At 42.6% G+C, this 25,480-nt stretch overlaps 1 protein-coding gene across 1 annotated transcript; it reads right to left on the bottom strand.

Moving 5' to 3' along the window:
• Window positions 1–491: 491 nt before the first annotated feature.
• Window positions 492–25,410, bottom strand: RTF1 (RTF1 homolog, Paf1/RNA polymerase II complex component). Its single transcript, XM_081907001.1, has 18 exons — window positions 25,185–25,410; window positions 17,190–17,300; window positions 16,863–17,010; window positions 15,143–15,344; window positions 13,555–13,669; window positions 12,729–12,840; window positions 10,576–10,711; window positions 9,898–10,075; window positions 8,832–8,914; window positions 8,090–8,177; window positions 7,904–8,011; window positions 6,624–6,701; window positions 6,131–6,252; window positions 5,790–5,847; window positions 4,824–4,901; window positions 4,042–4,137; window positions 3,714–3,825; window positions 492–3,125 (listed from the first exon to the last, which is right to left on the bottom strand). The coding sequence occupies exons 1-18, from the start codon at window positions 25,260–25,262 to the stop codon at window positions 3,019–3,021; spliced, it is 2,010 nt and encodes a 669-aa protein (XP_081763127.1). The 5' UTR covers window positions 25,263–25,410; the 3' UTR covers window positions 492–3,018.
• Window positions 25,411–25,480: the final 70 nt, after the last annotated feature.

The raw sequence follows: 25,480 nt of genomic DNA, 5'->3' as shown, positions 1-25,480 counted from the left end.
TACAACTTGTGTCTACACACTGGCATGCCACAGCATGCTTGTTTGTGGTAAGCCAGTTTCCTTCTGACCATGGCTGTGACAAGTGAACCATTAGCTATCCTGAAAGATTTTTACAAGATACATTTTTTTTAAATGAATGAATGAACGAACACCACAGCTTACAAGGCCAGAATTCAGAGAGAAATGTAAGGCGCATCCAGGGATTTACTTTAACTACATTTTAATCTTGCCCTTCCTTCAAAAGGAATTGCATCTGTTTGTGCTTCTGAAACAGAACAGAACTCCAAGCAAGCCTTTCCATCTAATCTTAACTGCTCTCTGTCAAAATAACCTCAGAAGTAGTACAATGATTTATTTTATACTCAACCGGAGACAAAGCTCAAAGTGGATTTGAAAAGCTTTGCGGTAACTATATGACTAGTCTGGACTCCTGAGCTGTGTTGCTCAAGGTCTGCCGAGTACCTTACAGCAAAGGATGAAACAAGAGCAGCTTTATTAAAACCAACCAAAGTTTATTTATAGAAGTCTATACATTTGTAACGAATGCTGCCGAGACAATGAATTAAAGCAAATAAACCCATCCCTCCCAATGAGCCTGTGTTGTCGCCACTCACTGTCACATGCACTTAAAAGAGGAGAAAACATTACACCTTCATACACAATTAGTTCCACAGCTATCCCAGAAAAAATATTACTCCCTCAATGCATTATTCTCAAGTGAAAAAAACACAAGGTGACAAGGAATCGTCCATTACCTGTGTGAAAGGAGAACCTCTTCTAAGTTTGGTAAGGAGGGGATACATGAGGATGGCGACCTCATTCACTTGTGTCCTAAAAGTTCCACAGTGTTTTATTTGATCAACTCCTGTAACCCAATTGGAAAGGATAAACTGATGCATTATTTACAACTTAGGGAGGCCTTCCGTACTCTGATTATGAAGCCCAACGTCAGGAAGTGCATTTCGGCTGCAGACTGCCATGATAATTAGGAGGGATCATAAGAACATTAGTTTAACATTTGCCGGCTCTTTCCTTGCTCCTATGCCATAGCTTTGCAAATATTGGTGGGCAATCAGAACTCTGTTAAAGAGTTTTGGACTTACTATCTCTCTATATCAGAAATGTTGGTATCAGGGAGACTGGCTACTACGGATAATGTTGCTGACAAAGAAATCCGAGTGATAGAGATGCATATCTACATAGCATATCATGATGGCTCCCCAAACATTGGCAGATTCTAGAAATCCACTAAAAAAAAAAAAGTTAGAAGCATGTATGTCAATAAAAGAGTCCACAAGCGCTTGAGAAAAGTAGCTAGAAAAAAGGCAGAAAAACAGAATGATTACATATTTACACAATAGTCTGCGAAGCTATGGACTATGTAGTAAATAAAGTCACTAAGTTTACACAACTTGACGAGAACCACTTCGGGAGGAGGACTGTGTGTTCCTCCTCTTCATTTCATCAGGTTTTACACAGGTGTGTGTCTCCCTAATCTTAAATAAGGAATCAAAGAAGAAATAGATTAAAGCATCAATAAGGATTCCCCAGATCACAGCCACAAGACTCAAACTTCTATTCTGATGTGAGCAAACATTTTCTGGGCCTGCTTAAGAATGCTTCACGTGTGTTGGATTTCTCCTTTTAATCCAGCTTCAGGAAAGTATCCTTATTTAGGGCACTTTTCCAGCACTGGCACTGGCATGATCCGACAGATCACTAACGTTCATCAATGTATGCACAGTCTTAGTTCAGTATAATCCATGGTAGTTCATTTTGAAGAGCTCTTTGATAAAATGTCATTTATTTACACTTCGATCTTTACACCTGAGTGATTATCAAGCAGTCATCTTTTTCCTATTCAGACATTCCATACATACAATCCTTGTGCTGGAGTTCAGCTGCACACGTTGTACCAGTTACATATAGGTCAAATTAACTGCCCTCTTATATTTTCAATTTTTTACTGCACGCTTTCCATTCTGCAGAACAAGATTAAAATATAAAATAAAATAAAAACGGGAGGCAAATGAAAAAAATACTTCTGGCTATAAAAGGCAATTTGGTAAGGGTGCAAAATGAAAGATCGAAAGGTTACATGGTTTGTTGTGGGATTTTTGGGGTGGGTGGGGAAGAGATCCAAGTAGCAGCCAGGAACAATAAAACTGCCCCACCTACCTGTAGCAGGAAATTCAAGGGCACATGTACTACTGCTTTACAAAGACAGTGACTGGGGGGAAGATGAGGGATGGGGTTTTTCTAAGTCTGTGTGAAGGAACAGTGTGAAGTTACACAGCTATTGTCAGCCAGGCTCCCTGTTTGTAAAAAACAATAATATAATAAAATAAAATCACATTTATTAAATTGCCCCTGCAGTTTTGGATGCTCAAATGTAGCTGGTAAAAATTCGAGAAAGATTTAAAGAACCATGACAGATACAAATTTACTGCAGGTGAAAATCGATTTTTTAAAAAAACTATCTGGAAAAAATTCACACAACCCACCCACCCCCACAAAAATGTACACTTTCAACCTAAACCAGTTCGTAAAATATACCCTTCTCCACGGCTAGGAGCAAGGGGAGAGAAGACGAGGAAAAAAGTGCAGGCGACCTTCACAAGAGGTCTTGTGCCACGGTTTAATTTTCCTTGCTTGTGGTGGTTGAGACAGCCAAGTGCTAACACTGCTTCCGCCACCAACAGATTCCTGCAGAAATCCAGACTCCAGGTTAACACTGAATACATACAGCCAACTCCAAATAGCTGTATTAACAAACAAAACAAAACTAAAAATAGCATGGATCCATATTTGTGGGTGGCAGAAAAGGGCGAGAAATGGAGGTCTATACAGTAAAGAGTCAATGATTTATATTACAGATGGCTGGCAATTTTAAAGAGTCTCTTCCCAGCTCTGTTGCTGCTCCAACCCCGAAGGGCAAACTGAAGAGGGAGGGAAGAAAATAAAGGGCGGGGTATCATGTAGCATGCAGGATCAGAAGCAGCAGAGAGTGGGGTTTGCTCAAATAAGCCCCCGCCTTTTCTTGTAGTCCTCCAGGTTCAGTGATCGCCGGGGGGCGCCATCTTTTGCTGGGGGAGCCTTGGAGGTGATAGCCAGTGTTTTGGACTCTGTTGGGAAATAAGGCACACATACTAGGTGTGTAACTCAGCAAGGTGCATTAACTCTGCAAGCTTTCTGCAGCAGATAAGCATGATTATTAATGTGGTGCCAGCAGTGTAACGTAAGTTAAAAAAAAAAAGTTCTGCCTGCCCCCGAGACACTGAGCAGAAGACAGACCTAAGAAACTTCCAGTTCCTACAGTACAGCAGACCCCTCCTCAGATGCAGTGGCAAAAGAAAGCAGTAAATCCAGCAGGATCTATGAGGGCAGTGGTGACACCAAACCAATGGTGGCTTCTCTCAACTTTAAACCAGCTCCTCAGTCTAAATAGAAGCTGCACTTTTTGAAGTTTCTGGTTCTTTAAGCTACATTAACCAGAAAAAGAACAGCTCTACTAACAGAAGTTCACTTTTTCAAAGTTATGGCTGCTCGTAGTTTCTGCCGGGATGCACAAAATTTGTGTATTTTCCATTCGCATGCTTTGGATTTTTGAAAAACCACCCGGCTATTATTATTATTTTGCAAGGTGGCTCCTAAAACTCTTTCCCTTTTCTACCACCTTTACATTACATTCCCGGAGGGACAGGCACACCTACCTGAGCTGGGAACCTGGAGATCAATCTTCACATCAAAATCATGCACTTTGAAGAGATCCTCTGAGAGGTCACTGGCAGTTTTTGAATTCATATCTTTGTCTTTTCCCTGACTCTGAAACAAGAGACATCTTTTAATATCAAGTAACACAGAAGCTTACCCAACCATGCTTTATTGGCTATAGTGTCTGAAAGGTCCCATTGTAGACCCCATTCTATTCTTAGACGCAGCTTGAGGTTTAAAATGTGAATCTTTCACATGGTGGCAATTCCAAAAGTAAGGATTACATGATAGAAGCATATGCAACAGCAAAAAGTTGAGGGAACTTGCCTTGCTCATGTCCTTTGGAGCATCTGGCAATACACCTGATCCGTATTTTGCATTAAGTTGGGCAAGAATAGCAGCTTGGACAGCAGGATCTCTAGACTGTGACAAAGGAAGAAATTTAATGTCAGGTTGAACAATGGACTTGACCATTTGTAGGTTAACATTTCTCTCTTCATACAGAAACATGTATGTATATAAAGGGAGGAATTAAAGGTAATACTCTTCTAATCAGCACAAGCATTTTAGCTTGTAGAATGGAACAAACCTCATTCCTCAACACTGTTATGGGGGGGTTTCCCTGACCTCCCCAAACCAATTTTAGGGGGTAGGGTGTGTGCGGAGGGAGGGGGAAACCCCATTGTACAAGTGGAAGTCTCTGAGCGGGGCTTCCACTGAGAGGACTCATTAGCTGAATCCCAACCCTTAATATATCCCATGTACCCATATTCCACAACTCAATAAACGTATAGTTAGAAATGTATACAACTAACTTTCCAAATGGTTTCAGTGATTTTCCATGCATCACAGAAATACTCTGCTTCAGCTATAAAAATGGGATTTGCACCCCAATACAGCACTCTGCTGAAACAGGAAAGGAATATACTGTTCTCCTGTGCAGTGGGCAGTAGACTACAGTGCTGCCTTCTTCTAGATACATTTTCAGTGATCCACACCTTACGTTGCCACATCTAGATACCCTCTCTCTCTCCCCCTCCACACACACCTCCATATGTGAATAGCTTGCCCTGCTCCCGATTGCTGTCAATTCTCTGCACTTTACTTACGTTGGAGACTATTGTGGGCTTACACTGCCGCCGAGTAAAGGGATCCATCTGTTGGTTTTTCATACTGTGGCTTTCAGCCTGTAGAGAGAAATATGAAATATGCAGTCCTGTTTTTGCCTTATGCTTTCCCCAGCATATCTCCAAATGCAGCTCCTCGGAAACAAGGAGAGGGCTATTGTCCCTGTGTCCTGCTTGTGGGGAACCCACAGGCATGTTTTTGGCTGCTACAAAACAGGATACTGGACTAGGTGGGCCTTTAGTCAGATCCAGCAGGGCTCCTCTTAGGTTCATAATGAGAACAATTTGTCCACCCCTCAACTTATCAGAAAGCTAAAGTAGGACTGCAGGTGCCGATAATGCTTGAGCAATTCACAAATGGAAGGTTTAAGAACAAGTGGAAGACACCTTCCATATGTAGGAGTCCCAAGTGAGTATTTTGGGAGAAACATTTTCTTCCTCATTTACCATATATGCGTACATATGCAAGACAGGATTGGAAAGGGTGAGAAAACATGTCTATGGAGGGTGTGACTACAAACTAGAGTGCTAAACATTTCCCTTGTCTTCTATCAATAGGTTTTCCCCTACCCTAGGCTCTTAACAATCATAAAGCTTTCCTGGTTGAGACAGTTTCAAACCACAGTTATATAGTGGCATTAAAAGCCAGTGGTCGCTGTAGCCCTTTCATCATCCCAGACAGGGAAAGTCAGCCTCCAGCAAATGCTATTTTTCTCATGCTCCTGCTTTGATAAATGGACTGGACCTTTTCAGCAGGCAGGCTTTAAGTTACTTTATCACAACAGTGCCACTCAAGTATAGTTGCATGTTATTGCTTGATACTAAATGGCAATATGGTAAGGCTGTCCAGAAAATTATACGTCGTTGTAAAAAGCAGCAGAGAGTTCAGAGAGCCATCTTTCCCAAGACAATATATTTTGCCTTCTTTGCACTATCAACATCACTCACCACTAGAGCCTTTTCAGATTCCACAATGTTCCATTCTCTATTCCTCTGATTGATGTAACTGCAAAACGAAAGGAAAAGAAAAGGTGTATGTATTTCACTTACCTCATGTATTAGAAAGGAACTCTGAAATTCAGGGTCTCAACAAGCTATTTTTCTAGAAGTCATTTTCTATTTCTTTTTGAAATGAGAGATAAATTCTGAACCCTGAAAAGTGGTGGATTCTGTCCAGATGGAAAATTAACAAGATCACTCTGAAATAACAGCAGTGACCAATACTGGTCACAAAAGCAGTACTGTTGGTTTTCTGTTCCCTTGTCTATTATTAAATATTAGGTACCAACCTGATGGCTGAAATATTTTTCGTTCGCTGGCGATCCAAGGCCTCTGCTCTCTCCTCTAACTCATTAAGCTGGTCTTGAATCTGTTTTGCTCTGTCCTGATCTCCCATGTCTTCTGCCATGGCCTTTAATAAAAATAATTATTTGTTAGGAATGAACCACTGTTGTAGCATCAGCTATGTGAACTGATTAAAAACCATGAGGTTATTATGTTGTTAGTTCAACTGGTTATGTGCTTTCTTTCTTAATAACATATTATACTTCAGGATCAACAGGGATCTGACTCAAGGCAAGAGAAGCAAAAGTTAGTGCACTTATCAAATTTGAACAAGTTGTGTCAATCTTTACAAAGGATTCTCAGCAATAAAGGGGGTACTGGTTCCCCCCCCTCGGGAAGCAAGTTAAGCAATATTACTGAAATATATATTGAAAAAGGCAGCCTTAATCTTGAAATAAATTATTTTAGGGGGCATTTCCCAGTGTCACCATATTTTACCTTTTCTTTTAGTAGCTGTGTTTTCTTCATGGCATAGTTTGGTGGTGCTTTCCGGAACCTTTCTTTCTCTTTTACAATCTACAAATGCACAAGGGGAGGGGGGGGGGACATTATGAAAGGTGGGCTAACTGATGGTTAGTTATGAAAAAGCTGCTCTGGCTCACTCTATTCAAGCACTGACAAGCTAGGCTAAGGTCCTACATCACTCACTTTGTGGCCTGCTGAAATTTTTGTTCCTAGCCTGTATTTACATGGTACAAGAACAGTAAAGAAGCATCTTAAAATTTATTCCATCATGTTAACACACTGGCTGCATGTCCACTAGCCCACAATAATCTATCAAGAGTAACTGCAGTCTATCTTTGTTGTTACATGATTACAGGTGGCACCGTATTTTTCGCTCTATAAGACGCACCTGACCATAGTTTTTGGAGGAGGAAAACAAGAAAAAAAATATTCTGAATCCCAGAAGCCAGAACAGCAAGAGGGATCACTGTGTGGCACTCCCTCTCACTGCTCTAGCTTCTGGCTTAGCCGCGTGCAGCCTCTTCAGGGCAGCGGGATGAAGGCTCCCCCTGCCCAGAAGAGGCTGCACGGGGCTAAGCCAGACGCTAGAACAGCAAGAGGGAGCGCTGCACAGTGATCGCTCTCACTGTTCTGGCTTCTGGGATAGCTGCGCAGCCTGCATTCGCTCCATAAGATGCACACACATTTCCCCTTACTTTTTAGGAGGGAAAAAGTGTGTCTTATAGAGCAAAAAATACGGTAAGTACTGCAGAGCCCAGCTAATTTCTCCTGTGGGCAGATGCTAAAAAACAACAACCCATCTCTCCTCCTCCCTTACAAACCTAGTCTTTAGTGCCTTACTCACAATAGAATACAAGTCCTACTTCTGCTGTGATCTAACTTTTGCAAATCTGAAGTAAGTAGAGCAACTGTGATATGCCAACAACACTAAAATAGGATAAGAACCAGAGATAGGGAATCCATAGACCTCCAGACATTTTTGGGCTACAACTCTCATCATCCCTGACCACTGGTGCTGCTGCTTTGGGCTGATGCGAGTCCAACAAAATCTGGGTGGCCACAGGTTTCCCATTCCCAATATAAACAGTCTTTTCCAATACGATGTCTTTCCCAACACGAACAGGAAGTCTAACCCATCTTATCTTTACAGAACTAGAATCTGGCACCTGAGAACATCTAAGAGCTCACCTACCTTTCCATTGTGAACCTTCAATTGTATGGGTTCAGCTCAAAAGTACATTTTCTTCATTTACCTCCTCAATGTCCTGGTCATTGAATTTATAGTTGAGGGCTTCTTTGATAGACATGTCCTTCTTGTTTATCTCATCTAGTGTTGGTAGCTGCATCCCGGCAGAAAACATCTAGATGTTAAGAGAAATAGTGTCAGAGTACTTCATTCACCATTCAACACTCCTGTTTGGAAAAATGGAAATACTTACAGCTTCCTTCCACTTCATGAACTCGCTCTCTGTGAATTCTTGATTGGAGACAAATTCTAAGCGGAACACACGCTGGTCACTGCCATGCCTGTACAGAGAAGGAAAAAAGGAGCCATCATTCCACAGCACCTTCCCAAGGGCAGGGCAGCAGGAGACAGATATAAAGTGCATTTATACCTGGCTACTAAGTATACCTTTGTATAGTGACTATGTTACGCTAACTCTAACTTTGCTACAGGAAGACACATTATAAATTTGCAGGAAACAGTGAAGGGGGAATGTTAGTAGGAATAACATAGCATACATTCACTCAGTTTCACTCAAATATTTGTTTGGACGCTCCATTTTTTTCATATCTCTAAGGAAAATATTGGGAAGGCCTGAAATCAAGGAGAAGGTCCTGATGGAGGAAGCAATTTTCATAGATTTCCCTTTTGCTCCTCAAGCCACCTCCCACACTCTTTGAGGGTCCCTGAAGCCTCTGGAGAAGTATTTCAAAGAGCACAGGGGAAAGAAGGAATAGGCAAAAATTGCCTCCCCTCCAGTCCTTCAGTGGGAGCGTCCTGTGAATTCTGTTGCGCATGAGGAAGTCCTTGTGCAAATGGAACAACTTTGTTGGATAAACTCCTCTGTGCTCAATACCCTGACAGAAATTTATCAGCTTCCTACTACTCAAGGATAGAAGCATTTTGGAATTCACCTCTCATATACCACGCTCTCAAAATGATGGAGCAGGTCTTACCTTAACTGCAACCCTTTGTTTGTCCTGGTACCTCCAAGCTGATAAACCTTTGCAGTTTCTACAACACCTGTTATTTCTGCCACCTATATAAATAAAGATAAAGTGAAAAAGGATGAGTACTTCCATGGAGGGGGAAAGGAGTCAAGAGGAGGCAGACTTAAGAAGGAGTGTCTAGATGGAGCTGGAACAAAATGCCATGCCTACTGGCACATCTGTAATGGTGTTCTTTGTTTCTGAAGCAATAAGGCCTTATCTCATAAACAAAGTATAATGGCAACATTTAAATTGCAACGGCTCGGATCAAGAATTGTTCCTAGTGGTGCGCGTATTCCCTTAGAACAGCGGTTCTCAACCTGTGGGTCCCCAGATGTTGTTGGACTACAACTCCCATCATCCCTGAGCTCTGGCCTTGCTAGCTAGGGGTGATGGGAGTTGTGGTTCAACAACATCTGGGGACCCACAGGTTGAGAAAGGCTGCCTTAGAAGTTCTGCTCAGAAGATTCTCCCAGCAATGAAACAGAGATGAGGACTTTTGCTAAATCCCCTTTCCCTCAGCAGGTCAGAGGATGCTCCAGAGCACCAGGGGTATGCAATAATACTCATTTTCATTGTTATCAGCTGCATTCCTCTGCGGAATCAAAAACCTTCTGTTGGCAGATGGTTAAATTTGGACCCAACATAACAGGTGGCAGCTAATTTCACAACAGTGGACTTCTAATTCTACAAGAGAAATTCCCCTTCCTCTTCTCACTGCTGTACTCCCTTGGTACCTCCCCTCATCTGCTCCGGAGGGTCTTCCAACCTTTTGAAACAGATTCTGGGGTGCACAGAGAGCTGCAGCAGGGAATGCATTCTGTTGTGTTGTCCGTTCCACTGGTTAAACAAGGGATTCTATAGATCTTGGTATTTATTAAGAAAAAGAGGACAGCAAGGTGGGATAAGTAAAAGGGCTTCATAACTAATATTGTGTTGTGTAATTACCCGCTTTCCCGTCACCATATATTTGTACAGTGTCGTGCTGCTTCTGGTGTCAACAGGATTTGGGTTTGATCAAGGATATACTCACTCTGTAAACTGGTTTGCTATTGTGGTTTCCTATGCCGATGCGCACAAAGCAGCCAGTGACCGTCTTGGCAAAGAAAGGCATGTGACACCATCGCTCTAGTTTGTGTCGAGATAATCGAACCCGATTCAGTTCTTCAGGCAAGGACACTGGCTGTGATTTAGGAGGGATTTCTTCTTTCCTAGAATGACACAGGAGGAAATATTCAAACAGAATGAGAGTGCCACACTCACGTAACAAAATCCACACATTAACACAATGGTTCTCAATTTTTATTTTTATAGTGGTGGAACCCTTCACTTTAAACAAAACTTCAGCAAAGCCCTTGCAGTAAAGTATTTTAACTGGTTCTTTAAAAATGGACGGGGGGAGTTTATTATTGGGAAAGCAAGCAAGTGAAAGCCAGTTATCTCACCTGTACGCTAAAGGGTTCAAGGTGGTGCAAATGGTTCTCCTGTCTTCCATTTGATCCCCACAACGATCTTGTGAGGCAGATTGGGCTGACAGGTAGTGAATGGCCAAAGGTTACCCAGTGTTCCTTAAATATCAAAAGTGGGCTTCCCCAGTCCTACTACAGCACACTGCCTCTCTCATAAGATGAAAACAAACATAGCCCACACAGAATACTATGAAAGGTATAAAGCTTTATTCACTGCCCTCAAGCAGTACTTCAGTACTTACTCTTCCTCCTCATCCGAAGATGAAGATCTGGATGAACGATCAGTTTTCTCACTAGATTTATCGTCTTCTTCTTCCTCTTCATCATCTGAGTAAACTTCACTCGTTTTTAATGGCTGCTTCTTTAAAAGCAACTCAGCTAAAAAGGGAAAATGACATAATTATCTTCTGTTCAGTTTCCTTGACCAGAGACTCCTTTAGTTAAAATAAGTAAGGCTCCAACCAGGTATTGCCTCAAGGGAGCCCATGCTGTTAGCCCTGTGCACATTTTTTCCCCCCAAGCTGAGTTCCAGGGCTAAGCATGGCTGAATTCTTTTTGGCTCAAATTAAGCTTTACCGATTACTGCATTTGAGTAAAGGAGATTGCTATTCATCTACCACATCTTACTTCATTATGTATCTTGGATATAACCCTTAGAAATAAATTACATGTTAGATTTACATGGGAAGCTCTTCAACACAATCATACAAAAATTAGTTTATGTGCACTGGCAACTTGCATGTCTCTTTATATATTCTGAATTAGTAAAATGTGTTCACACTCTGAGCTCTGGTGGATACCAGAGCACAGATGGTAGATATATTGCCATCTGTGCACCTTCTGACGGGACACTATTAAGGAGCTGTTATTAGGACATACTGCTGTTCAAAGCAACACAGGTGTATAATGTTCACTTGTAAATGCTAAAGAAATACATTTACTGGTGTCCATTAAATCCAAAGAACTGCCCACATATGATTCCTCTAGCATTAGCTGCAAGACAAAACATCAACAAAGAACATTTGTTTTGTACCCACTCCCTTTTAAAAACTTAGCTGCTGGGGACAATACAAGATGGATAACAGTTGTCATTTGCATTTACATTTATATCATGGTTATTAGATGAAGCTGTAAGAGGAAATAAAATAAAAATAAGCTTTTCCCTAAATGTTAACATTAGAAGTCTGCAAATCAATAGCACATACAAGTAATTCCAAGTAAAGTGTTTTGAAAAGAGTAGCCTGATTAACTGTCAAATAGTCTACTTCCACTGTGTGTGTCACTGATGCATAAAAACCCCAACATCTTGGTTGTGAGTTAAGGGAAAAGGAGTTAATTAAGGGCTATAGCCATGTTAAAGAATGAACATTGCTTCCTTTTTGGGATATCGTTTTAAAGTGCAGGAAGCTCACAAAATCAGATGCTCTAATGCAAGAGTGGGCAGAAGATTGATCTCTGGAAGATTTGCATCAGCTCAAGAAAGGTTTCTGATTCTCAATCTTATAACAAAAGTAGCAAGGAAATGATTCCACACGCCCAATCTGAATTTGCCTGATAAACTAAAGAAAGTTATGAGGCAAAAAGTAGAAGGACTATGACGTCTGTTCGGCTCTGATACCCAATATTCCTGGGCTCTGAATCTTTTAATTCTTAAGGCTCGTGCTCTTTAGTTCTAGTAAAAAACCCACACAGGCCCCAGGTTCAATTCCCACCATCTCCAGGCATGACTGGGAGAGACCCTTGTCTGAAACCATTGAAAGCTGCCAATATAGAAGATACTGGGCTTGATGGATCAGTAGTATGACTCCATAAAAGGCAGCTTCTTGTATTTCCTGACCATCCCGTCAGGAAAAACACAAATTAAATCTTAACAGAAATATCAGTATCCCCAGCCAATGACATTCAGGAAAGAATAAAACTTTTGCGTAGCTTGTGCCTAGTCCCTACATTATCAGGGTGCTTTGGTAGTGAGCACTGGAGAAGCCTTTTAGTTCATATTGAGCAGGCATAGGCAAACTTGGCCCTACAGATGTTTTGGGACTACAACTCCCATCATCCCTGACCACTGGTCCTGTTAGCTAGGGATGATGGGAGCTGTAGTCCCAAAACATCTGGAGGGCCGAGTTTGCCTATGCCTGATATTGAGGGCATAAGTCTATCACTTACTATGAACATACAAGTTAACAGCCCTTAAAGGCATGTAAAGTCACTGAATAAAAAGTAATCAGGAAATTTGTGGGAATGTGGTAGCAATGAACTGTGCCTCCCTCCACAGTTAGTTAAACGAAATCAAGGCTCTGTAAAGGGTGTAGTCCCTGGGCATCAAGGAGCACCCACATTCTTTAACTGGAAATGTACTCCACAATTGATCCTTTTCATGGGCTTTTGAACTAACCTGTTCTGTTCTTCCTTTTCTCCCTTTCTGCTTTCAGTTCTTCCATGGCTTGGGATTTCTTATCCAATTTTTCATCTCGCTTTGACCGTCGCTCTTTATTGTGTGACATTACCTATGGAAACACACAGCAACCTTTATAATAGCTACTTAGAGCGCATGCCCCAAAATAACTACACTTACATACACTTTCATCCACATCACTTCTCTTTACAATGTTTTGAAGTCTTCTGGGTTATTTGCAAAATTTGGTTTGTAATGACCATTTAAAGCTGGCCTGGAATTTATTCTAAAAAAGGTTTTATACTGCACCACTTCATTAACTTATCTGAAGAAGAGGGCATCAAAACAGACCATTTCTGCATGCAAATATGTCATCCAGAAGTGCAGAAAAGCTACTGTAGCTCTGTTATTGGTCACATTGGCATAACAGAAAGTGATTGCATGATTTTCCAAAAATGGAGTCCAGTGGCACCTCAGATTTATTGATTATAAATCTGTTAGCCTTTATAGTGCCATAAGAGTCTTCTTTTTGCTACATTACAACACAGATACTTCCTAGAAATTGTTTACCAAAGGACTGCTACCTATATAAAGAATAATGGAAGACAAGACAAAAATACATTGCTCCTGTTCAGTTTTCATTGAGACCATTATTTAATCTGGTTTGGTTAGGATGAAGGTGCATGATGAACTGGAATCTAAGTGATTTCACATCACAAACATCTGAGTGATTTCACATCACAAACATCTGAGTAATTTCACACCACAAACACCTGGTTTTAGGCATTTGTCATCACCTGGTAAAGTGAGCTTGCTCTGTTCTTACCTGGGATTCCTGGATCTGGGTGAGTTTTTTCTTCTCCTGCTCTTCTTCTTGCTTCTTCTTTTTCTCTTTCTTTTCTTTCTTTTTTGCTGTCTTTAATTTCTTTTTTATTTCAAACCTGGGCTCAAAACAAGGGAAAAATGAGTAAGAACCTGCAGTTGCTTTCACACATCATTAGAAGTCAAGGGAGGATGAAATATTACAATAGATGAAAAAGGGATGGGAAGCCATTTCTGTATGCCAACAATCCCATTTCCTGGGGGACAGCAGCATAGATTGGGGGGTGAGTGGGGCTAGAGATGGCAGTTACTAAAGCCCAAAAGTGGGTGAGGCAGGAGCTGGATGCAGAGGGACATATCTTTTGTCTCTTTCAACAAACTTTTTTTTATCACCACTTTTTTTTAGCATCTCTCCCAGCTCCAGTTATGGGATGAATCTGAATAGTGGCTTCCCAACCCTGCTCTAAAGCAAGAGAATTATAAGTAGGAATAGACTGTAATAATAGTTACACTAAAGGTGGGTGAAAAACATGTCCACCCATTACTGTTACAGACTAGGCAAATTACTGGCAATATCAGGTGACTTGTTGCTCAGTTTCAAAGCAAAATACCAGATCTAGAAGCTGGCAGGTGAGCCTAAGTGTTTGAGTTGATGGGATTGATCACTTTAAAGCATGACTACTCTAGGACAGTGGGAAGGGTTCAGATAGATGTACAGAGCCATCCACCAAACTAACAACCAAGTTATGTTCAGAACCTACTAAATTTGAACTGTATACATGAGAAGCTCAGTCCTGTAGTCAGATTTAGAAAGGTGAGAACAAAAGTTGCTTGGTTATGCCTAGAAATTGCAAGCTTTATCTGACCAGGATTTTGCTTGAAACTGAAATCCGAACAGCTGCAAATGAAATTCTGCAAATGATTTCATCACATGCTGCAACTGAAACTCTCCATGCTGTTCGGTTCCATACTAGACTGTAAGAACAACCTGGCAGGACCTATGCTGTGCAGGACTTATGCTGTGCAAACTACAGAAAATGACTATTTGATTTTTCCTAGCAGTTCGAGAGTCAGAAGTTGGGCCTGAAACAGGTAGAATTCGTTTTCTACTTTTCCTAGCAAAAGCAGATTCTCTCTAAATGCATTTAAATATAATTATTTGAAATAGAATTGAAAAGCACTTTTATTGAGGGAAGTGTAATTTTTTTCTATCATCTTCCTGTATTTAATTTTCAGTAGGTTGGAGATCTGGTGGTATGACACTATTTGTTTGTGTTTTTATATGTATATGCGTTTGTAGTGTGTATCTATATCTAATATAGGTAGGAAACAAAAACAACACATTCTGACAATTTTTTGCACACTGCAAAAGGTAATTTTGTAATCTGCATTAACTCATTTCTATCTTTTTTTTTTAAACCAAACCAGCTGGGAAATGATATGCAGGTATCCTACCAATACTGAGCACAAGTAGACATTGACCAAAATGAAAACTGGCAAGTTTACTAGAATTATGGACATGAGGGTGTGAGTTGCATATGTAGAGGGCACTGAAATTGTTATTTAAGTTAGCCTTTAATCATAAACCTCACCTCCTCTTTAGAACCTCTCTCTTCTCTATCCGATTAAACAACTCCTGCTCCCTCTCCTTTTCTGTCATCTGTTCTAGCCGAGCTCTGTCCTCTTCATCACCCATGAGGTCCTCCCCATAGCCATCAGTGAACTCATCTTCTGAAGATGAATCAGAGTCTGAGCTGGAACAAGAGCTATTGCTTTCAGAGTCAGATACTTCACCTGAAACAAAACAGAAAGAATCCACTCTGCTGAGTCAACTGCAGAACTCCAGATAAAGACCAAGGTCGTTTGCTTGCATACATTCCTTGTTACTATTGCTTCCCCTTCTCCCCATCACCATCTAACTTTGTATTCTAAGCTCCTCAGGCAGGTACCTGTCTTTTCCTTTACTACTTTGGAGCATGCCATGTACACTGGTGGCACTAAAATACACACATGCCTGTGAGAAAGTAGAAAGTATCACTAACAAACCTTGACTATGGCAGGAGAAAATACATACACATTATTATAACTTTTGTTACTCCTTAATAAAGTAAAATTAATAGAGTATGTGGGCCTCTGCATAGGATGGAGTTGCAGGATTGTAAAAGAAAGTTACTTTTAGGCAAAAAGTACAGGTACAGCCCAGAGGTCTAAGAATGTCAGAAAGATTACAATACTGAGAATACCAAAGCCACATTCAGATGTATTATTCGTTTTACTCCAAGGGTTCAAAGCAGGCTACAGCAATGGTAAATGAAACACATTCCTTAAGGGAAAGAAAAACTTGTCAACTCTTACCATTAATCATGCTATGTGAAGCTGATGGGAGTCCAACAAGACCTGAAGGACCACAGATTTCTCACCTCCAGTGCAAAGAATAAAGGAGCGGCCTCATACACAATAGCAAGCAGCTGAATACTATTAGCATATAGCTCAGACAATCACAAGAATGGTCCAAGACACTAGGGGAGGAATTTAATATTGCCCCCCTCTGCACACTGTTCTGGAGGTTCTCCCAATACTTGCACAGGGCTTCCGCTAATGAGACTCCTTAGATCAGGCATAGGCAAACTCGACCCTCCAGAGCCAGTGTGGTGTAGTGGTTAAGAGTGGTAGACTCGTAATCTGGTGAACTGGGTTCACGTCTCTGCTTCTCCACATGCATCTGCTGGGTGACCTTGGGCTAGTCACACTTCTCTGAAGTCTCTCAGCCCCACTCACCTCACAGAGCGTTTGTTGTGAGGGAGGAAGGGAAAGGAGATTGTTAGCCGCTTTGAGACTCCTTCGGGTAGTGATAAAGCAGGATATCAAATCCAAACTCCTCCTCCTCCTCTTCTTTTGGGACTACAACTCCCACCATCCCTAGCTAACAGGACCAGTGACCAGTGATTATGGGAGTTGCAGTCCCAAAACATCTGGAAGGCCGAGTTTGCCTATTGCCTGCATTAGATGAATCCCACACTAGATTTGTAGAGGGAGGAAGAAATGACTAGAACAGACCAGGAAAATAAAATTACACGTATCTTATTACGGAAGGCTTAAACCATTGTCCCTTTCTTGCCCTTTACATCTAAATATCTAGAGTGATAGGAAACATTAAACAAGCACACTGGTGATTTACATATGCTTTTAGTACTTCAGCATAGCCTACTGCAAATATAAAAATAATCTGACCTGGAAAAACAATCTAAGCCCAACAGAAAATGAGTGCCTACTGAAAACCACCCACATTACTGACATGGTGCATCCTCTTACCCTCTTCAGGTGCTGAGCTCTCTGCTGAGCTTTCTTTATCAGAACTGCCTGATGAGGCTGCTTTGTTCATCTGTTTCTTCATGGCTCCTTTTTTCTCTGCTTTCCCAGTTTTCACTTTCTTCTTGTTTTTAGAACCTCCGACTGTCCACTGTATCACAGGAGAAATGAAGAGAATCATGTGGCAAGGCTGAGGCTTTCCCAAACAATCAAATTAATTTTACAGGAGATAGGACAAACTACAAGAGAAGCCCAGATTATAATACTGATTTATATTGCAGAATCCACACTGATCTGATGCAATCCACTTATTCTTGTAGAAAAGCTTACCTCTACATCGCTGTCTGAAGTCTCAGAATCTGAAGATGCTGTAGGCTTACTAGCAGGTGCTTCTTTTTCCTCAGAGTCACCACGTTTCCGTTTGGCAAGTGATAAAAGCTCCTGGTAGGAGAATAAATATACTGTTACCTTTAAAATGAAAAGACTCTAGCCCTATTAGAGACACAATTTTCACCACAACACTTCTCCATCAACTCGTCAAATATGCTGTCCCTTAAAGTACCAGTGTTATCACATGGTGTAATCCGCTATACAAAACATTAAAAAACAAACTTCGCATGCATACAAGCAGGGCTTTCTCTTTTGCAACCCAGCTCCTCTGAACTCCTTCCACAGGTGCCCGACCGTACAAACTTCTAGGAAATGTGTAAAAATGTTATTTCAGAAAAGTTTTTAAGAAGCACGCTGTGCTCCATTTGTGGCTCTGGGTTATTTGGCGAATTTAAGTGTATGCATTTGACTTTCAATTTGACAGAATTGTTGCTTTCCACTTTTAATACATAAAAAGCCAATATAATAAATGCAAACAGGTGCACCCATTACAAAATATATTACACATGAATCCAAGTCCTTAGACCAGGGTGGTCCAATTCATACCAAATGGGCTACTAGAATACTTTGACATGGAACCTGCAGACCACACTCAGCCTTGTCATGGGGGTGCCTGGCTTTGGGAAGGAAGTGCAAGGATCTGGCAGGGTCCTAGAGCCCTTTCCAAAGCTAGGAAAGTGCTAACAAGGCTTTGGAAAGGAGGACGGAGGACTCTAGGACCCTGTCAGAGCCCTCATACTTATTTCCGAAAACCCAGCTTACCTGGCTTTGGAAAGGCAGTGCGAGGGCTATGGGGGGCATAAAGTGTTGCCAAGAGCTACCTAAAAAGGTATCAGGGGCCACATTCAGTCCTCAGGCAGTGTGTTGGACCACCCTGCCTTAGACATTTTAAAGCACACCCATGAGTCACATTAGTACATTTGCTTATTGGAGTGCTCCCCTAAGTAACAACTTACTACATGGGAGCGCTTGATACATGTAACTTCAACAGTCAAAAAGCTATACAGATCTCTACAGAATTCTACATATCCCAATGGCCTACTTCACATAGGTGTTTGGGCTCTAGGAGATGAGACAGGCAGCTTTGCTCCTTCCTGGTCATTCTGATGCTATGCTGAGCTAAGCCCTGGTTTGGTTTAGCGTGTCATGCAAACCCAGGCTCATGGTTTAGCTCTCTCCAGGCTAACCATCATAATAATAATAATAATAATAATAATAATTTTTATTTATATCCCGCCCTCCCCAGCCGAAGCCGGGCTCAGGGCGGCTAACAACACTAAAGTAGTGCAACATTATAAAAACATTATAAAAATAAATTAAAATCAAAATTGATGGCAACCATAAACTAAAGTTTTGTAAAGATTGCCAAAGGAGGGAGTCAGGCTGCGCCCTGACCAAAGGCTGGCGGAACAGCTCTGTCTTGCAGGCCCTGCGGAAAGATGTCAAATCTTGCAGGGCCCTTGTCTCTTGTGACAGAGCGTTCCACCAGGTTGGAGCCGCAGCCGAAAAAGCCCTGGCTCTAGTTGAGGCCAGCCTAACCTCTCTGTGGCCTGGGATCTTCAAGATGTTTTTATCTTATCTTGGTTCAGATGTCATGCTATGTGATAATCAAACTTTATTTGGTGATCAGAACTCCCTTGCAGGCTTGATTGTCCCCCTTTCCTGGGCTCATACACTTTCTCCCCCTCCCTTTCCTAGTTAGTGATAACTTAAAGAGTTTTCTGTGACCTCTGAACTACAATCACCATTAACCATTAATTGCTCTCAAACAAATTATTCTGGGCAAACCATTGTAAACACTTACGAGGGTGCGAGGGAGGAAGAATGTAGGTGGGAGTGGGCAAATAAGTCTGCAATGCTGTGGTGTGCTCCCAATTGCTAAACCATGGTATGAAAAACCAGGTAGCAAAATATCTTAACTGGACCACTGTCTTAGTAAGACTGTGCTAATATGCAAGAAAGAAAATTCTTCATAAGGATTTGGCATTTCCCCTGCTAAGGAAAGATGCTTCACATTTTCTTCTGGCTAATATTGGTCTATTGTACTGTGAATTATTATAGTTTAGAAAGACCCACAGTTTCCAAGCAACTATAGAAGCGAGCAAAATGGAAGTGAGGTAATATTGAAGTTTCATCATTACCCACAAAATTCTAGCACTTGGTAGTAAAATCATAATTTCTCTTTGAAATGCTAGATTTAAGCTACAAGCAGAAACTAACCTCAAAATCTGATACATTGGCTTATATTAATTAAGCATTTGGAAGGTTAACATCACAATCCTTTATTTGCATACACATTTTCCCAAACATAAACAGCACAGTGATAATTTTGGCATGGAGAAGAGAGCTTCTCAATGAATAAATAAAATATCCCCCTTTCCTCTGAAAGAAAACCAGAAGCACATGGTGTTGCATGCTGTTGTTTTCAAAGTAACAGCTGTCAGACTACATATTGATGCCAATGGCAGCTTCCCACCAGATGTAAACAGCAGCCAGAGAAGGGGGTTTTCAGCAGGATTGTACCACAGGAATATGTTGAAAAATATACCCCCCCACTACAACTCCAATCCACCCCACCCCCACAATTGCTATTTAAATTTGAATAAAAAGCACCCAAACTATATGCTTATTGCCATGTAGGGCTTGGTGCACAAATGAGCAGTCACTGGACAGCAAAAATGCTTAAGCACTGTTGTATATAACAAAAATGCTAAAAAGCAGTACTATCTATACAGAAAAGCAGATGAATAAGCCCAGAAATGTTGATTACCAAAATCAAGCAATATTTATTGGGTGTTTGATCTTTCTCACCAAATTCTGGTTTTCTTTTATAACCATATCAAATGTTTCCTCACTAGTTACAGGTTCCTAGAGATGTTAAAATCAGTATATTGGATCCACAACATTCCTTCTATAAATAGAAGGGCTCCTTCTGTTTATGGAAGGGACTGAGAGCCACCAGACAATTCCAAAGGAGAAGAGGAAGGGGAGATGCTCCAACCCTCTGGAACAGTTTTTCAGGGACACAGTTTTTCAAGGAAGGAGTAATTGATGGAAAATATGCTCACAGGTATCAGGTTCAAAATCAGTCCCTATGCAAAAAAAGGTTGTATTATTATTATTATTATTAGTAGTAGTAGTAGTAGTAATAATAGTAGTAGTTTTCAGTCTACTAGGTTCTCCTCTCCTACTTCCAGATATCCAATCTTTGCCTCCTCTCCATTTTCTCACCTTAGCTATTCCTTTCCATGGCTAATCAGATGACTGCATTACAACAAAGACGACAACATCTGTGCAGTTTTGTTTACAAATTGGCACAAGGCACCCAAATGTATTTCCAAATGTGCATCTCTATTAAAAACTATGTGTCTCAACTTTACACCTTCACCAGCAAACCTGATATTAATATTTACAGTACCATAAAGGCCACATTTTCATTAAGAATGTACATTGATTTCTACCTTTCCAGCTTCCTAAGCCACCTATAATCCTAATATTAACTATTTGGGTTTAAGCAAAGAGCTTAAGTGTATACACCTAGGGTACATTTCCAATGAATTCAAGAATGAGTGCTTTAAAGGTAAAGGTAAAGGTACCCCTGCCCGTACGGGCCAGTCTTGCCAGACTCTGGGGTTGTGCGCCCATCTCACTCAAGAGGCCAGGGGCCAGCGCTGTCCGAAGACACTTCCGGGTCACGTGGCCAGCGTGACATCGCTGCTCTGGCGAGCCAGAGCTGCACACGGAAACGCCGTTTACCTTCCCGCTAGAAAGCGGTCCCTATTTATCTACTTGCACCCAAGGGTGCTTTCGAACTGCTAGGTTGGCAGGCGCTGGGACCGAGCAACGGGAGCGCACCCCGCCGCGGGGATTCGAACCACCGACCTTTTGATCGGCAAGCCCTAGGCACTGAGGCTTTAACCCACAGCGCCACCCGCGTCCCTACAATGAGTGCTTTACATAGTGTTAATTCAGATGTCCGTGGCGATATCTGTTCAAGTAGGCTGCGAGTTTTGAAGCAACTTAACAGAGGTATTACTTAGCACACAGCTTCAGTAATCATGTAAGGTGTAAACACTCTACTCATATAGTGGTACCTTGGTTCTCCAACTTAATCCATCCTGGGAGTCTGTTCGACTCCTGAAACAGTTTGAAAACCAAGGCACGGCTTCTGATTGGCTGAAGGAGCTTCCTGCACTCAGTCGGAAGCTGCAGAAGCCATGTCAGACGTTCAGCTTCCGAAAAACGTTTGTAAACCAAAGCCGGTTTGTTCAGGAGGCAAGCCGTTTGAGTACCAAGGTACCATTGTACTACAGTATTCTCCAATTGTTAATGGCCAAAAATGGAAAGTTGGGTTTACTGTGAAGTGCTCTTCTGATGCAGTAAAGGGGTTAAGTAAATCTTCTTGTGGTAGATGGCAAGGCCCAAATCAGAAGAAGTTAAATGCCCCTATCAACTGTTTGACCATGGTAGTTATCACTAGAGGGGAAAAACATTTAAACGAGTACTCCAACAAGAACAGAAATGGAGACAAAGAAAGACATGTTCAGAAGGACATGAAACCACTGCGGGAAACTGCACAATTGTATATAAGAACAACCCTTCTGCACAGTTGCCTTCCATCAGCTTTGGCTGGTGGCCCAGCTACACCCCTATCTGGACAGGGATAGCCTAACTTCTGTCATCTATACTCTGGTAACCTCTAAATTAGATTACTGCAACATGCTATACATGGAGCTGCCTCTGAAGATGGTTCAGAAACTTAAGTTGGTGCAGAATTCAGTGGCTTGGTTGCTCACTGGGGCAAGACAGTTTGAGCATATTAAACTGATCCTGCCCGACTGTACTACTAATTAGTTTCCTGGTCCAATTCAAAGTGCTGGGGTGTGTGTGTATGTATCTATATCTATAATTTTTACTTATTTTCCATTTAATTATATACATTCATATCATTATTATTATCCACTTTACCACCCTGGCTCTTAGAGCCATCGACCTCCTTCCCTCCTGCCTCATGACTATCAAAATTAACTTTTATATCATTGCAGTTTGTACATTTTCCAATTCTAATTGTACTCAGTATGAAATGACTCAAAATTTAAATAAAAATATAGAAAGGTAGACAATTTCTCATTACAAGTCTTCATGCAACACTGCTAGTGATGTTAATTGCTTACAATAATCTTTCAAATATCGTATAAATTTACTCCAGTCCTTTTGGAATACTTGATCATGCTGGTTTCAGATTTTTCCTGTCAGCTTTGCCAGTTCTGCAAAATCCATCATCTTCATCTGCCTCAAAGTGCTGGTTTTGATCTATAAAGCCTTATACAGCTCAGGACTGCAATACCTCAAGACCGCCTCTTGTCATATGAACTGATTCGGACCCTGCGCTCATCATCTGAGGCTCTTCTTCGTGAGGCTCCTCCATGAGGTGTCTGGAAGGCGGCAACACAAGAATGGGCATGTGAAATGCTCTCCCCAGGGAGGCTCACCTGGCGTCTCTGTTACATATTTTTGAGGTGCCAGGTAAAGACCTTCCTCTTCTCCCATCTCTTTGTTTCTTTAGCCAATCAATGGCCTTTTAAACTGTGTTGCTGTTGTTGTCGTCGTCGTCAGTTATTATGCTATTTCTGGGTTAGCGGAGTTTGTAACCTGACGCATCTGTAACCTGAAGTGTCTGTAACCCGAGGTACGACTGTAGTGGTAGTTTCTGGAATGGAAAACGGTCTAGTACCTAGGCATTGTTGGGTTGGATCCATTGGCATTTTCACCACCTACAGAACACCCATAGTATCTCCTACATATTGTTTAGGGAGGACTGATAGAAGGCTTTGACAGTATGAACCAGTCCACCACCTAGTAATTTGAATTCTTAGAGCTGTTGCTGTTTAACTACCAGTTGTGCAACTGGAGGCACAAGTGGCTTGGATGGTGTGATGAACCTTGGAAGAGGAGATCCTTAACACAATCAAGAAGATTTTGGGCATCACATGGCAGGACAGTTTCAAAGATGTGTTTTTCCAAGCATGTTCACACTGCTGTCTCAGCGACACCTATTTTGGCTTGTCCGCAGAATAGAAGATGGCAGGATCCCCAAGGATGTGTTCTATGAGGAGCTGGCTTCAAACACTAGGCCCATTGGCAGACCAACTCTGCATTACAAAGATGTCTGCAACCAAAACATGAAGACTGGCAACATCAACCCCACCACATGGGAATCCCTCGCAGATGACTGCAGTGCCTGGTGACAGACAGTCAGTTTGTGTATCCACAGCAGTGACCAGAGGAAGGATGACAGCTGGGAGGAGCACAGAGAGAAGAAACACCAGAGAGAAGCACAACTGGGTGCCTTCAACTGCCCCAGCTACAATGAAACATCTCTCTCCCATATTGATCTCTATAGTCACAGCAAGTGTTGTAACGCTCCAACAGTTTGACTTCACACTCATAGATACACTCCTTCATTGTCTCCTGTGACAAATCAATGCCAACCAACTATAAACCAGGAGATCTGAGAACTATGATTCTTTGGGACAGAATAGGCCCCAAACTAGGGCTTGTATCCTGAGTGGCTGAACCTTGCACAGAGTTCACGCAAGCTGGAAATGCCCACATGAGTCTCTGAGTCTAATTCTATGGCTCTGATCTGAGTGCAGGTCACGAAAGGATCTTTCCAAGCAGGGGCTCAAGAGCAACAGAACACCCCTTTTATTTATTATTAATAGAAGATAGAAACAAAAAGACTGGGTGTGTCCTCCTCTTCTGTACCCTGTTCAATTTTTGGTCTGCCTTTTACAGAAAATGGAATTTGCAGCTTTGATGCTGAAACTACTGCCCTACTGACCAAATTGGTGTGCTTGTTTTTCACAATCCATGCACTTTGCATACACCAAGACACATACAAGAGAGACATTAAATGTTCAGGTTCCAGAAACCTCTAGAGAGGAAGACAGACCCCAGCACTCTAAACCAAGCAGAAATGATTGCACCCTGCCAAAAGCCAGAGAAAACGGATATTATGTTTATTAGCAGAGCTAAAGTATCCAAAGAGGGGTGGGGGGACTAGTAAAATTATAAGAGACACAGAAAGGAGAGAATCTGGCAAAAGGGATCTTGCTGTGGAAGCCTGAACATGAAACACAGAAGACTGTGAAGCTTGGAAAGTTAAGAGAGACCTTATGCAGAATTCCCCATCCGCCCAGCCTGCATGTCAGAACTAAACCACTCACTTTGGGAACCTCGGACATTGCAGGGGGAGACTTTTCTCAGCGACAGGAAACACAAACTAAGACGGATTTGTTGCAAAAGGTCCAGAAACCAGGCTACCTATTCCCTATCCCTCAAAACATCACGCACCATTGAGTTTCAAAGGAGTCCTATTTAAGTGAGAGTCCAACCTATAGTAGGGGGTGGTTAGCCAATGGCTAGTCCCAGATGATGCTGGACTAAAACCCTCACTGCCCCTGACCGCTGGCTGGGGTTGACGGGAATTCAGCAACACCGGGGGGACCAAAGCCTAGTCGCCCCCGAGCTACAGGCAGAAGATGCATCGTTGCCCGCCCATCCCATCACCTGGCGGAGAGGTCCGTCCCGTCACTGACGAGGAAAACAACAAAACCCCTTACCCTTAAGAGATTATTTCCCCCTCCAGGGCACCTCAGCGAACTGCCTGCTTCCGAGGGAGCCTCCTTGCACCCACCAGCTCCACGCCCCCCTTGCGCCTCCTCCTCACCCACGTTTGGTGCCCAGAGTCCTCCCGCCATCGCCCCCCACACGCCAGCCCCGCTCTGCCCCTCCCCGAGGTGCCGAAGCCGACGCACCCGCAGACGCTGAGGGACGGAGACCCGAAGGCTCCCCTCAGCCGCCCACGGAGAGCGAGCCCGGCGGCGGCGGCGGGCGCGGAGAGAAGCCCTGGGCCCAGCTCGGCTCACCCACCTGGTCCAGGTTCTCCTCGCTGCCGCTGTCCTCCGTGTCGGAGTCAACGAGGACCCGGCCTTTCCGCTTCTTCACCATGGCGGCGCTCCGCTGCTACTGCCGCCGCCGCCGCTGCTGCTGCTCCTCACGGCGGGCCCCGCAGGCGCGAGCGGCAAGACACTCGGAGCGGCCGGGCCTTTGCCGAGCCAGCCGCTCGCCCGCCAGCTAGCGAGCCCGGGACACAAAGGGCACCGAGCATGCGCCATGCGACGCCCCGCCTTCCGGGGCGGGGCGAAGGGCCTGGCGCCGAATGGGGG

This window comes from Podarcis melisellensis (assembly GCF_964234715.1).
Source record: "Podarcis melisellensis genome assembly, chromosome: 1".
In the NCBI taxonomy this organism is placed as follows: Eukaryota; Metazoa; Chordata; class Lepidosauria; order Squamata; family Lacertidae; genus Podarcis; species Podarcis melisellensis.
This window is presented reverse-complemented; position numbering and strand designations above follow the sequence as displayed.